At 39.4% G+C, this 15,149-nt stretch overlaps 1 protein-coding gene across 2 annotated transcripts in view; it reads left to right on the forward strand.

Annotated features, from left to right (window-relative positions):
- Positions 1–13,052, forward strand: part of LOC139947031 (uncharacterized) — a 49,637-nt gene extending 36,585 nt beyond the window's left edge. For both annotated transcript variants that reach the window (XM_071944852.1, XM_071944851.1), the window contains exons 14-18: positions 144–215; positions 2,932–3,003; positions 3,674–4,512; positions 4,842–5,125; positions 9,298–13,052. In XM_071944852.1, coding sequence (XP_071800953.1) covers positions 144–215; positions 2,932–3,003; positions 3,674–4,512; positions 4,842–5,125; positions 9,298–9,465 — 1,435 coding nt within the window. In that variant the 3' untranslated portion in view covers positions 9,466–13,052. The remainder of the gene's footprint in view (positions 1–143; positions 216–2,931; positions 3,004–3,673; positions 4,513–4,841; positions 5,126–9,297) is intronic.
- Positions 13,053–15,149: the final 2,097 nt, after the last annotated feature.

The raw sequence follows: 15,149 nt of genomic DNA on the forward strand, positions 1-15,149 counted from the left end.
AAGAACAAAATAGTCTGGTTCTTTTTTCCAAATGATTATTAGCATTCATTATTGTTGTTCGATACGAGGATTATGACCAAGATGGATGAAGCATGAGAAGAGTCTATAGAGGTTGATTCAAAACTATTTGTTTGACTTTACAGGACCTTACGGAACAACAGTATACGACGTTTTGAAGAAGGTGCATTCGATGGCATGACAAAGCTTCAGACACTGTAAGTTGCATTCAAAAAATCAAAAGTTTACACGTTACTATACCTTTAAAGGCAGTGGACACTATTGGTAATTACTCAAAATAATTATCATCGTAAAACCTTTCTTGATTGCGAGTTATGGGGAGAGGTTGATAGTATAAAACATTGTGAGAAACAGCTCCCTCTGAAGTGATGTAGTTTTCGAGAAAGAAGTAACTTTCCACGAATTCGATTTCGAGACCTCAAGTTGTGAGTTTGAGGTCTCGAAATCAAGCATCAGAAAGCACACAACTTCGTGTGACAAGGGTGTTTTTTCTTTCATTGTTATCACGCAACTTCTACGACCGATTGAGCTCAAATTTTCACAGGTTTGTTATTTTATGCATATGTTGAGAAACACCAACTGTGAAGACTAGTCTTTGACAATTGCCAATAGTGTCCAGTGTCTTAAATACCTCCAAATCAAAGAGTACCCGTCTGTAAGGAACACGTAGTCCATGGAGGAGATGCAGATATTTTAAACGCGTTTTTTTACCAATAATAATCAATTGTCTTTATGGATCTCATCAGAGATCATGCATGGCTGCCTCGTTCGTATTTGTTTATTTTGGGACCATTTTGGTCAAACGTACAGCTTTTATTAAGGGTCTGTATATGTTTAGAAAATGATTTTGAAAATTAAAAGCATTTAACAAATTACGTGGTAAGATAGCCCAGCATCAATTAGGCGTAATTATTTCACTTCTATAAAGTACACGGTTTTGGGGGGAAATGTCACTTTTTATCCTAATATTTTATATAATATTAGAATCATTACCGCGGTAGCGCTTCTCAGATTGTGTTTTCCTATTTATTCTTCCTGCGTTGACAAATTCGCCCCCATATCTCAGAAGACCACATGTTAATTGAATAATGTAAACAATTACATTTTTTTAAGAGTACATCAATCAAACGGTTCAAAACCCAAAGGTATACGCGTGAAGAAAACACACTTGCCCCCATAACGAGTCCCGATGTTGAGTCACTTGTATAAACAAAATATAAAACTCCATAAAAGCAATACGGCAGATTAAAAAAAATAGTTTGTATGACTTCTACTTGACGATCCCGAACAAACTTAATGACAAAATAGATTTATGAAATTGATTTGTAATTACCTCGTTGTCAGCTCCCTCGTGGTGTGTTGCTTGAGATTAACAATACAAGAATCAAATATCAAGGGGTTGACGCAACATTACGTCAGGCTTTTCCCTAAACGACATAATTATAAGGGAACTGACAGAATATGAACTAAATAACAGAAATTGGCTTATATTATAAGCAAGATTAATAACAAAACAACAATGTTTTCAAGGAACAAAAATGACAGTATTTACCTTTGCCAAGCGGGGCTAAATATAATACAATTTATTAGGTTTAAAGGTATGTCATATGTGTGAACATGACACCGATTTATATTCACAAATAAAAAACAAAAATTGACAGTGAAAGTTTTAGCTGAATACAGTTTCTACTAGCTAAAAAAACAGCTGAAAGATAACACAATATTTCACCAGTCTTCACCAGTCTTGTTTAATAGTCTAATCGTACTTTGCAGAGTTTTTACCCAACAGCTGTTCGTGTTCTTAATGACAGATTTTAATAATGTCTAATTCTGATCTTAATTACATCGTGCTGTTTTTATATTTCGTATTTCGCCTGTATATTGTGATACTTTTCATGAATGTTTATATTATATTTTCGATGTATTTTTGTATAAATGGTAAATTTTTAGTGTGTATTTTTGTATTACATATTTTTAGACACGCACAACCAAGACGCATTTCACTGTACAATTTTATATTTTTTCAAGTGACAATAAAACATTATTCATTAATAATTAATAATAGTTAGGTGACAACACTCAGGTACAAACCGCATCTCTTGCCGCAGCATTTGCAAAAGGACACCATACCTCAGACTTAGTAAGAATCAATAGTTCTCAGATTCAAATAGTTTGGGTTAAAAAAACTTATCCTTGAAAACATTTTGTGCTACATCAACAGACAGTGCCTGTAACTAAGCAGTCAGGTTGGTGTAATGGTGTCTCACCTCGCCTTTCACCTCTTGGACCCCGATTAGAAACCCACCGGGGGCACTATGTGGATTTTTTTTTTTTTTTTTTTTTTTTTTTTAAGCAAGTCGCCCAAAACAAGGCTAAAAAGCCACTCTAGGTTAAGGGCTACAAGGAAGAAAACGTAGATATGCAGAAACTCAGTGGAGCTGAAGGTAGGTTGACATTCCTCTTAAAAGATGGAAGATCATAGGATGAAGGGAAACATGCACCAGATGAGAGATGCAATACGAGGGAAAAAAGCTACTGGAGTAGCTCTTTGATTTGGGTTTTCAGTTCCTTGACTGACATGCGTGGGGTTTTCCCTGAAATAATTTTCAGGGGTTTTCCTCCCATTATCTTCAACTGAAAGTTTCTTCATTGTCTTCTTTCTTCTCGTTTGGCTCTAACAAGAGCGTTGAGAATACAATATATCAAGATTCAGAAGTAAGTTTTTGTGGATTTTTTCTTTTTTTAGTATCTGCTAGTCAAACAACTGTAGAAGTACACTTAACAGTTACTGTAGAAATACACTTTACAGTAACTGTAGAGGTGCACTTTAAATCTGATAATTTATTCAAGAGATTGCCTGCTAGTTAAGATTATGTTTCCGTTTTGTTCTTCTTTTGTTATCTATACCTGCAGCAAACTGACTACGAATCCGTTCACATCGCTTCCACTTCGGATATTTGACAGGTTGACGAGATTACAGAAAATGTGAGTCTAGAAAAAAACAAAACGTGCATGTCCAACCTGCTGGGATTTAACTGTCACAGTGAATGAAGTCATTGTAATTATTGCGATACAAGACACCAACAATTTTGATATATAGGGGCCTGCAACTTCAACGAGAATTTTATTCTGACAACTTTATTTGAAGGAACACTTATTTATAAATTGTTGTACATTTCGTTCCAAGGTTGTTGGTGTTTATTTTTTTATAGAAAATTGGGACAAAGTGACCTTGTTGAAATGCCATCGCGAAATTATTTGTTTTTCTCGTATTGGTACAGAAAAAATCAGGGTAGCTATATAATATAGTTTTGGGGCGAAGTTGAGGGGAAGGTCAGGGAAATTTGCAAATAGTTGTGTTTTGTTTTACCCCAAACCCATGTTTACACCCCTCCAAGGGGTGGGGATGTTTATTTTTTTCATAAGGCCGTGTCCGAATTGGCGACTTCGGCTACAGCTACGGCTATGGCGCGCGCGTCTGCCATTCTTCAACACTGACAGACGCGCTGATCTAGCCGTAGCTGTAGCCAAAGTCGCCAATTCGGACACGGCCTAAGCAACGAGAACAATGTGCCGGTGAGTTGGGCGCCCGCTATCGTCCCAAACTATCAGTGCTCTGATTTTAATGTGACTTTATTTTGTTTTCTCCAATCAGCTACTTCGATCATTTCTCGCTGTGTGGATACGCCCCTCACGTCCGGCTCTGTATGCCGAAGAGTGACGGCATCTCAACAGCCGAGAATCTCCTGGCCAATCACCTTCTCCGCTTCGGGGTCTGGTTTGTGGCTCTCCTTGCCTCCGTGGGCAACGCCTTCGTCCTCTTCGCTCGCTGCTTCGTCAAAGAGGACAAGAAGACGCACTCATTCTTCATCATGAACCTGGCCGTGGCTGACCTCTTGATGGGGCTATACCTCCTCATTATCGGCACCCATGACGTCATCTTCAGGGGGACGTACATCCTTCACGACCTTGCCTGGAGGACCAGTGTGATCTGCAAACTTGGCGGGTTCCTAAGTCTCCTCTCAAGCGAGGTGTCAATCATGACGCTAGCGGTCATTACAATGGATCGATTCCTGAGTATCGTCCACCCTTTTCGGTTTAAGAATCGAAGTCTGCTTCATGCGCGTCTCCTTATGGCGTTCTTATGGCTGCTTGGTATCGCTCTGGGAACGCTACCTCTTGTGCACTTGACATACTTCGGGGACTTATACTATGGAGGTAATGGTGTCTGCTTACCATTACAGATCGACCAGCCGTTCTCGAACGGTTGGGAGTTCTCACTCGTCATCTTCGTTGTTTTCAACCTCGTAGCCTTCATGTTCATCTCATACGCGTACCTCATGATGTTCGTGACCATTCGAAAGTCCAATCTGGCCATGAGATCGACCAAGAAGAACCAAGACTGGGCCCTGGTGAAGAGGTTTACTCTCATTGTGGCAACAGACTTGCTGTGCTGGATGCCGATCATAGTCGTCAAATTCATTGCCCTCGGTGGTAAGTATGCATGTTGAAAGTATTCACGTTTGACCGATGAAGCTTGTTTTGTATTGTTTAAACAAAATTAAATGGAATAGCCCCGAAAGAGGGCGCTGTGTATTATTCTGGTCCCGAATTGTGTACACACGTCACTCGAGGTGATTGTGCCACGCTCATAGTTTTGGGAGTCGCCATCATGTAAGCGTGGAAGCATCAGAAACCGTTTTCGGACGGTCACTCATTTCATGTGGGCACACAAGGTACCAGACTAGACTGTACCTAAAATAAAGCATAAAGTTTTATTTCCGATCGACAGTAACCATCATTCTACCATTTTCCACTCGTAGGTGTGCTTGTTTCACAGAGTGTATACGCGTGGTTCGCCATCTTTGTACTCCCAATCAACTCCGCCCTCAACCCCATCCTCTATACCATGACGACGGTACTCTTCAAACAGAAGGTCCTGGCACCCCTGGGTATTGTCAGAACGCAACGGAAGAAGGGATACATCACCGGCACGTCCGTCGATGAAACATCTTCCGGTTTGTCTAAGACCTCGGGGACGAGGTTGTCGATCATCTCGACCAAATCTCGTGGTGGGTCCTGGAACGGGAGGCTGAGCTCACACAAGGTTGGTATAGGTTTTATTTGGGTTTGATTATAAACCCTGTTCATACGCTAATAGACTGTGCAAGTTTCGCGCTTTTCTGCCGTATAAAGGCACTGTACACCTTGGTAATTGGCATTGTCAAAGACCAGAATCCTCAATTGATAGTTTCCAACACACAAATAATAACAAATCTGTGATTTTTTTTATATATCGTATTGGTCATCGAAGTTGCAAGAGAATAATGAAAGAAAAAAAAACACCCTTTTGCACAATGTGTGCTTTTAGATGCCTTATGAGAGGCTTCAGGCCTGAAGTATGTTATTGGTGAGAAATTACCTCTTTCTCAGCTCTCCCTTGCTTGTTTAACCTCAACGAATAAAGACTTTGAAGTGCTAGGTGGCAGCAGATACTTTACCAGGTATATTATTTCCATTGTTTTGTACCTGAGCTTTTGCAAAATTAATGTGTTCACCTGGTATAAAAATTCTGCTGCCATCTAGCGTCCAGAAAGTCTGATAAGTGAATAAGCACTGCATGACGTTGTTGAAGAGTGCACTGCGAATTTACATAAAGTTATGTGTATAATATGTACGTGCATGCTGTTTGTTGAACGGTACCATGACGGTGTCTGTATAGTGTTTGCTTGACTGAGCTTGTTTTGTGTTGTGATGAAGATTAAATTAGTGTAAGTTAAAAACATGTGGTGCGCCCTTGCATACCTGCTTCTCGAACACGTTAAGGCCGCGTCCTTCGCAATTCAGCTCTCAGCGGCCAGGTCTACCTTTAATGAGTTCCCTTCTGATGAATTTGTGTCTTTTCAGTTTGTTGCTAATTTGTGACACGGTGGTCCTTTTTTTCGTTTGTTTATTTAGGGTAATTGTTTGGTTTTATTTATTAATTTCTTCTTTTGTGAATATTATTTAGTCTGTTTTTCCCCCTTCCTCAATGTATAGGGAGACTCTTTCGCTATTTGATGATACTCGTATAACTATACTATTCAGCTTTCTTAGTTATTCTTTAAATATGATACTTATCACAGTAATTAAATTATTTTTCCGACTTTAATGTGTATAGCATTTAACTCTGTGCTCGTCTTAACCTTTATATGAATGACTGCATGGTGAAGTACGGGGGGGGGGGCAGAGTTTCTCAATCCAGGGCTGGATTTCACAAAGTGACAAGATTCGTCTTAAAGGAACACGTTGTCTTGGATTGGACGAGTTGGTCTATACAAAGCGTTTTACCTTTGTTATAAAATGCATATGGTAATAGAAAGAGGTTTTAAAAGTAGAATACAATGATCCACACAAATAGGCCTCGAAATTGCGTGGTTTTCCTTTTACCTCGTCGACAAACACGGTCGGCCATTTACGGGAGTCAAATTGTTGACTCCCATAAAGTGGCCGACCGTGTTAGTTCGCAAAGTAAAACGAAAACCACGAATTCGAGGCAAATTTGTTTAGACCATTGTACTCTACTTTTACAACATGTTTCTAACCAGATACATTATTATAACAAACGGTTACAAACGCTTTTCAAAGAACAACTCGTCCGATCCAAGCCAACGTGTTCCTTTTATACGAGTTGTCAGTCTCGCCATAATAAGTTGTACTGTGACGTCACACTTTGCTCAGCATTTTGAGATTGATAAGAAGATCGATCTTATAGTGCTTCGCGAAATCGAGCCCAGGGCTTATTATATAACACAGTGTGCGTTCGTTTAGCTTCCCTGGGTCTACCCCGCGGTGCTCACTCGGGTGAGCCTCTGACAAGAGCTAAACTAATGACCACTCACCGCTCTCGTAGTGACGTCGTTTACCTGGGGCCAGCCCCCAAGTGACCCACTCCACAAGCAGGGCACTGGGGGCTGACCTGGGTGAGCCCCTGGAATGACGTCAAAAGCTATTCGAACGCACCGGGGCAGACCGGGGATGTCCCAGGGAGGCTAAGCGAACGCACCCAATGCTACAAGACGTGGTCCCTATCATCTGGGATTATATGAGCGAATCAGCAACATTTCGCTCGGCGCCCAGCGGCGAGGTCTATCCAGGACCGCTGTGATTGGCTATTCATCTTGGGCAGATTCTTGACCAGGAAGTACGTCATGATATGCAGTGCATAGCAATGTGAGTGTGATGCATGATGGGACTGGGCAACTTCTGGATAGACCAATTAGCGTGCTGGATACGTTTGCTCATCCCAAGGCGCTGGGGCCGCCGAGTGAACGGCAACTTTACCAACGTGTTATTACTCAAAAAAGAGGGCGTACCCAAATGCCCCCAATGTTCTGACCGACATATGATTCTAAATGCATGCTTGACTTTAATGGGTATGGCTTGAGTTTTTAATCAGTTTTTATACTTCTCTCTCGTTCTTTCTCTCTTTATAACACACCACGAATCACCATCCTGCATCCCACATGCACCAACTGTATGGTATTTAAACACCAACACACCTTGCTCACCGTGTTTATTACACACTTTTATCACAGGCACAATCGGTAAAGCGGTAAGTAGCATGCAAACAAGTCTGAGGTTTGTTTTCCTGTGTTAAATGCCGAATCACTGAAATTGAACCACCCGATCGGGCGATGCATATTTAAAGTCACCTGGAAATATAAATATATTTTGTTCTTCAAACATTAGAGTATATGTTTCTGAATAATAAAATAATTTGTTGGGTAATTGTTTTAAACGATTTATATGTTTAAAAAAACAAAAAAAGTTGTGTGGGGGTGACTTCGCCTAACCCTTTTGTGACGTCAATCGAGACAGACTTTGCCTCGATCGAACATCGAACACACGTGTATCAATGTCGACCAGGTGTATTGCTGCTGGATGCAGCAACACAACTAAAGATGAGGTCAGTTTGCAAAGTGGTCCGGTCCGACGTCTTTTCCAGCGCTGCGCAGAAAACACTTCGAACCGTCGTGCTTCGAGAACCCGGAATACACTACACATTTTGACATGAAGAGAAAAGTTCTTTTCTAAACATGACGCCATCCCAATAATTTTTGCAGCTAGTGGGGAAGTCGAAGAAGGTACATGAAAGACGTAACGAGCCTAAAGGAGCATTTGCCTAACTTTAACAAAAATCAGGAATTGTTTCAACTTTGAGGGCATGTTTTTAGCTTGCGCCAAGCGTCACTATATTGTGTTGGCACTGCATGCGATTCATCGCGCCTCGATTGACGTCACGAACAGCGCCCTCTCGGGTCGGGCTTATTTTCAAATTTGTAAATAACATGGAAGCTAATTTTTTTTTAACCTTAGTTAGTTGTTTATTCATATTCCACTCATCAGAACACATATATAAGTGACAAAAGCTTTATTTTGACAAAATACCACTTCCAGGTGACTTTAAATTGTGGTTATTTAATCTATTTTGATATAACGTTCATGTGATACTTGTTATCCAGCGAGGAACCAACATTTTCTCAAACTCATCCTCGGATTATTTATCATTTTTAATTTTAAAGGGGCACTTTGTCCTTGACGGAAAGTAATAGAATGTTGTATTTCTATAGGAAAATGTATATTGGGCCAGTGAGGTTGGCGTATGATGAAGTAGTACATTTCCTCGCAACCCACCTATATTGGCACCCGGTTCAAATCCCACCGAGGGCACTATGTGGATTGTTTTTCCAGTCCTTACTGCGGGGGTGGGGGGGGGGTTCACTAGAATAATTATCTATGTTATTTTTTCTTCTCACTATTCAAAAGACTGAAATTTTCTGCTTTGGCTTCTCTCCGTTGGGTGTCTAGCTAGTGAATTAAGTTAACTTTCTGAAAGTCGTTTGCTTCACAACCATAATTCATAAAATGAAATGACATAAAATATGAGACGTATCTTTTAGTAATCACACTCACTTAATTCATCACAACGATAAGCCCGGTTTATACTTCCCTGTGAATGCAAAACATAAATGTGATACGAATTGTGACGCCATAGCCCTGTTTTCGCCGCAAAGGTTTCATAGAAGTTCAGCACATCTCAACTGATGCAAATTATTCGTTGCGAATTTCTGACGCCAACATTTGTATCGCATTCGAAGAGAAGGTCGGGCTTAGGTGTTTCTACTATGCATGATGAATAGCTATAAAAGGAGCAACTTCAATCAGTATAATATTGTGAGATGTTTGAAGGCATTGGGCCTCTTTAATTTACTATCTTTCTCCTTTTTTCCTAATCAGAAGTTGAGGAACTCCTCTGAATGCCAAGATTCGACCGAGGAATCTTTCAATGGTTCGGTGGGCCGATCGTACTCAAAGAAAAACAACTACCAAGAACTACCCACTTCTGATCCGATGCTCCCAAAGTCGCCTTGCAGATGTGTAACTGATGACGACAATGCTGACTAAAAAGCTGGAGTTGGTGGGGAGGGGGAACTGTGACCATTTTGGGTCCGGTTTCCCTGCATGCTGCTACCGATTATGGATATTCAGGAGTCATAGACCATGTGACTTGTGACATCACAGTGTTTGCAAAAGAGCCACAGGGCCCTGGACTTCCTGCAGGCATGTTTTTGTACACAGCTCGATAAAAGAAAAATTTATTGTTTTATGGAGATTGCACTGTCTGATTTGTATCAACTTTTGATATGATGAAAGGGAGCACATCTCAGAATTGGTTTAGCTGTTCCTTTTACAACTCTTGATGTGGAATGTATGGCATGTTAATAATGTCCTATTTTTATATGACCAATGCAGTATCTTGCCTGCCGTGAAATGCACTGGAATGTACAAGGGCACTTTTTGTAAACAAAGGTTACATGGTCTGCCAAAGCACTGCTTGGTTCGGTGTGAGTGTATACCAGGAAAGATTAGAGCTATCCGTGGCCCAGTGAGATATTTTAAAAGGACTTTTGAGGGAAAATGGTTGCATCCAGATTGAGTATTGGTAAGAATGTTAAGAATGCTTTAAAGAAGTGATTTCATACGTTTCATCAGCCTGCTTCAAACCTCAATTAATTGCCAATATCCACGCATGCAGATCAAAGATCGATAATAAACATTCTTCAGTTTTACAGTTGTAGCTTTCCATTAATGTGTTTAAGTAGAAATATTCAAAATGGGTGCAACAAGCGTTTTGAATATTTGTACATTCCTGAAACATCTCAACCATTCCTTGTACAAAGTGGGACAAAAACGTACTTCAGACACATAGAGCAAGTTCGATCAAGAGACTAAAGTTGACTATTGTCGACCAGGATGTATTTCATGAATAAGTAACTTTTGAACATTGACTAGTGGTTGTTAAATGGTCGCTGATCGTACTTGCTCATAGTATGGTGGTGTTACTAATCAACACACTGGCTGAAGAAGGGTGAGGTATTACAGTGTAACACTGCTACAAGGTTTGGATCGGACAGCCTTCTAGAAATGAGCTATTTCTCGGGATTTAGAGCAACGGACACACTAGGTTTCAAGTGTTTAGACCACCACGGTGTAATGGTACACCATTGGCCTCTTTTTATCCATGGTCACACGGAGTCAGGACGGAGGAAAGTAGCACAGAGTGAGTAGAATTACTGTACGAGTTTCTTATCTGTCGTGAACTTGGAATTGGCTGAACCATTATACTTGATGCAAACGGTATTTACACTAACAAAAAGAACAGCATTTGTTGGACAAACTAAAGTTATCCCAAACTACATACAAAGTAAATGTTTCTATACTATTGCTTTTTGATAGTGATTATTTTCGCTTTTTGGTTATCTTCGCTTTTTGGTTATCCGCAGGCTTGTTCTCTGTGTAGTCATATTTGTATTGCTTGTTCTTTGATGTACTGTTTGCCTTGAAATAAATAAAATAAATAAATTTTGTGATTTTTATATCAGTCAATGAATCACAAGAATATCAATTAATATAGTAGACCCATGTAGCTTTTAAAATACCCTGAAACGTCTGAAATATTTAACAGTTTCTGGAATAACATCTGATTTTGCTTTTTTTTCACACTCAAATTAAGATGTCCTGTGCTATGTTTTTGTCGGGAGTGCCTTCTGCACATGACGTCATTTGAGTAGGGCGCCCTCAGCTAGAGTTCAAATTGACGATTGCTCGTTGGCTTACCATAATTATGTGCCGCTCGTATGGTTGTGCGTTTTAATGTTTTCGTCGCCGTTTTACCATATAATATTGTTGCAAGGTGATGCAAATTTTACCGTTTCAGACATTTTCTGAAGTGCACATTTTTAGGCAGAGCGGACGCGCTTTCACGTTCACCATGACGTCATAGTGAGTAGGGCGCCCTCGGCTAGAAGGTTGCTAATTGCTTTGGCCCTTCCTGTCCGCCGCACATACTTAGTATTTACCTCTAAGATAACAGTTTGAGGCCGTCAGTGCTTAAGGTAAATCGTGATAATCTTAGAGTCACACGCTTCGTAGACCATTTTGAATGTCTTTTGGTAGCGAAACGAAAACAGGATTTTAAACTAATTCCTCTCCCTCTTTGTAAAAAAAAAAAAAGCAAGTCGTTTGACAAACAATTTGTGTGAACAACATTGCCTGAATAAAAAATAAAATAACTTCACATTCCATTATTAACTCCCTGGAGATTCAAACACAATTCCATAAAACTAAGTTGGTCTAAGTTAATTGTTGATGCACTTGGCACGCCATAATTCATTTAGTTCTGCAGGAGGGCACTTGAGGGCGCTATAGGGCAAAGCTCTGGACCAACCAGTGCAATTGTTTTTGTTTAAATTGATGTATACTTTTGGATTACTATAACAATGAAATATTTTGCTGTAAATCGATGATATATTTTAAGTGGTTAAATAAAGCTTAGATCTTCTTAAAAATAAATATTGACCTTATTGTTTAGGTTTTCTAAATGCTTTATCCTCAACTTTGACTCTTTTTCACAACGATTGATGTAGTTCTCTAGTGGATTAGGATTGGTATCAAATTTAAAGACAATGACACGATGTTCGTCAGGAAAACATGTTTCAAGAATTGATGTATCTTTGAACTAATTTTGTCAGATAACGCTTATTCAAAATGTTTAACACAAGGTGTGTATTTTCCAAGAGGAGACAGTGCACACAATTAAGTGTTGAATACGGGACCGAGTTCACCATCGTAAACAATTATGTGATCAAACAAGGTTTCCAATAACGGAGAGATGTGACCTTTGTAATAAGTTACAGGTTATAAGTTATCAGTTGTTTTCCTAGATCAATTTGAATCGAATCGAAACAAATAATTATTCAAAGGCTGCAAAAGGAGGCATATCAACTATTTTGTTTTAAAACTCTGTTATTCAAATGTAAGGAAATCAAATGGTTAGGGCCAACATACATGGATTGTTTGGTGGATGGAGCAGACGGACCGGGAAATATTTGGAGTACTTATGCTGCTTTTGATGCCACAATCGTAGAAACTATTGGCATGTCATAGGAAAGATAACCCGCTAATGTAAAATGGGCTGTTAATTAGAGTACCAAACAAAATTTCAAAATGGCTGCCACCACCTGTTCTTTATAAGTGCGCTCCTGCAGGTGCAAGTTAAAAAGTTAAAGTTGAAACCAGTTGAACAATCAACTGAAAACCAGTTGTAACCAGTCGAAGGAAGTATATTTGCCACCTGGAAGTATTGTGGTGTGGCGTCAACAGGAACCAGTTCAAACCAGTTACCAATTCCCAGTTCAACTGGACCAGTTGGGACCAGTTAGCACCAGTTGAACTGGTTTTCAACTGGACCTTCCATCTTGCAAGGTTAATATACTTCTCCTCCCATTACTTTGGCTGCGTTCCAAACTATTCGCTTATCATCAAAGGAACAATGAAGGAGTTGGAATGATGTTTGTAAAAACAGAATTCTCCTCCGATCAGTGTTGTCAATTATTGCCATGTACAGATGTAAATATTGTGGAGAATTTATCTATGAACGTAATTAATGGTGTACAAATTATAACGTCAGATTCTATGAATTTTAAACATGTATGGAAAATGTAATTATTATATTGCGATGATAAATATTTATGAAGTAAAGAGCTGTTGGACTGTGTATAAATAAACTTCACGTCAAATTTGAACCAGTGTCTTAGCCTTTTCGTCATGTGGTAAAATGGTTTGAATTTAAAGAAAATACCCATAATGAAAATACAAGGGAACTTGTTTAAAATTAAAACAACAAAAAAAAGCGCTGTAGAATTTTGTGTGCAATTTCACATTAGACACTGAGCACAATCTTTGTTGTTTACAGACAATGATGCAAAGCCCCCACCCCCCCCCCCCCAACAAAAAGTAGTTATGACCCATGAAAGAAAAAAGATGTGTTCCAGCCGAAACTACTTAAAGGCAGTGGACACTATTGGTAATTACTCAACATAATTATTAGCATAAAACCTTACTTGGTACGAGTAATGGGGAGAGGTTGATAGTATAAACATGGTGAGAAACGGCTCCCTCTAAAGAGCCGTAGTTTTCGAGAAAGAAGTTATTTTCCACGAATTTGATTTCGAGACCTCAGATTTAGAATTTGAGGTCTCGAAATCAACCATCTAAACGCACACAACTTCGTGTGACAAGGGTGTTTTTTCTTTCATTAGTATCTCGCAACTTCGATGAACGATTGAGCTCAAATTTTCACAGGTTTATTATTTTATGCATATGTTGAGATACACCAAGTGAGAAAACTGGTCTTTGACAATTACCAATAGTGTCCAATGGCTTTAATCCTTTGCTGTATATAAACTTGCCTGGTGTACAATGTATACAGGAAGCGTTGAAGGGACATTAAGAAAAAAAGGAAAGTGATAATAATTACTATTAAAGTATCTCACTGAAAGACTTTGAGTACACGCCACAATCATGACTTATATATATGACATTAGCATTGATGACTTAAGCCAAAGTCAAGTTGTGAGATATGTCTCACATGTTATCAGTACAAGTTGTATGACTTGTACTGAGTCTTATTATTTGAAGTTTGAAGTAGGTCATAATAACTTATATAGCTCTATGCTTATGCCATACGAAAATGAGATATATCTCCAAATCAAACGCAAGTCATAATAAATATAGGACTTGCAAGTACAAGTACTTTGTGATAAGTCATAATTAAGATTTTCTCTTTCTGTCTCTTTTAATGTCACTTTAAAGGTGTATCTCAACATATATGCATCAAATAACAAATCTGTGAACAGTTGGGCTTAATGGGTCATCGAAGTTGCAAGAAAACAATGCAAGAAAAAACACCCTTGTTGCACACAATGTGTGTGCTTTACAGATGCATAATCATATTAAAATGCTTCGGCTGAAGTATTTCATGTCTCAAATCACCGCTTTCTCAAAAGCTGTGTTTTCAGAGGGAGCTGTTTCTCACAGTCAACTCGTACCCAGGTGAACTCGTACACAAGTGAACTCGTACCCAAGTCAACTCGCGCCCAATTGAACTGACAGTCATAAGTGACATAATCGATAATGTGTGTACAGTTGGTTTTATATTCGCAAAAATTCAAATTCTGTCTGAGTCTCGGACTTTCAGCATACTGTAAACTATGTCTCCATGTACAAAAATGGTCATGTAACAAAATCACATCAATGCGGGGGGGGGGGGGGGGTTCTCCCCACAGTTGTCACGTGCCTCCATCCCCACCCCCCCCCCCCCAATAAAAAAAGGTGTATAGTAGTGCCGACAAAAAAGGGGGAAACTGGCCAAACTTGGAAGTTTAGATAGTTGTGTTATACCTCTCAGAATTTCTTGCTTACAGTGCACGAAAACAATGGAAACTGTACATTATATGTAGTGTGTTTGCCGCCACCTAACGTCCAAGTGACAGCCTAAGATGTGTATTCACTTACTGATGTCACCACCAAAATGTCAATGAACTTTGCATCGTTAAAGTTCAAGATTTATTGTAGCACTTAGCCGTAGATTTGCCTGAAGACGAAATCATTTGTCACTCATAACGATTTAGTTTGCAAACCATAATGACATGTTTTCCTTTGTAGCTATACATTTACTACTACGCACACAGCTTCACGGTTATAGAATTCTATGAGGACTATGTTAAAACTGAGTTGTCTGCCCGAAA

This window comes from Asterias amurensis, chromosome 14 (assembly GCF_032118995.1).
Source record: "Asterias amurensis chromosome 14, ASM3211899v1".
In the NCBI taxonomy this organism is placed as follows: Eukaryota; Metazoa; Echinodermata; class Asteroidea; order Forcipulatida; family Asteriidae; genus Asterias; species Asterias amurensis.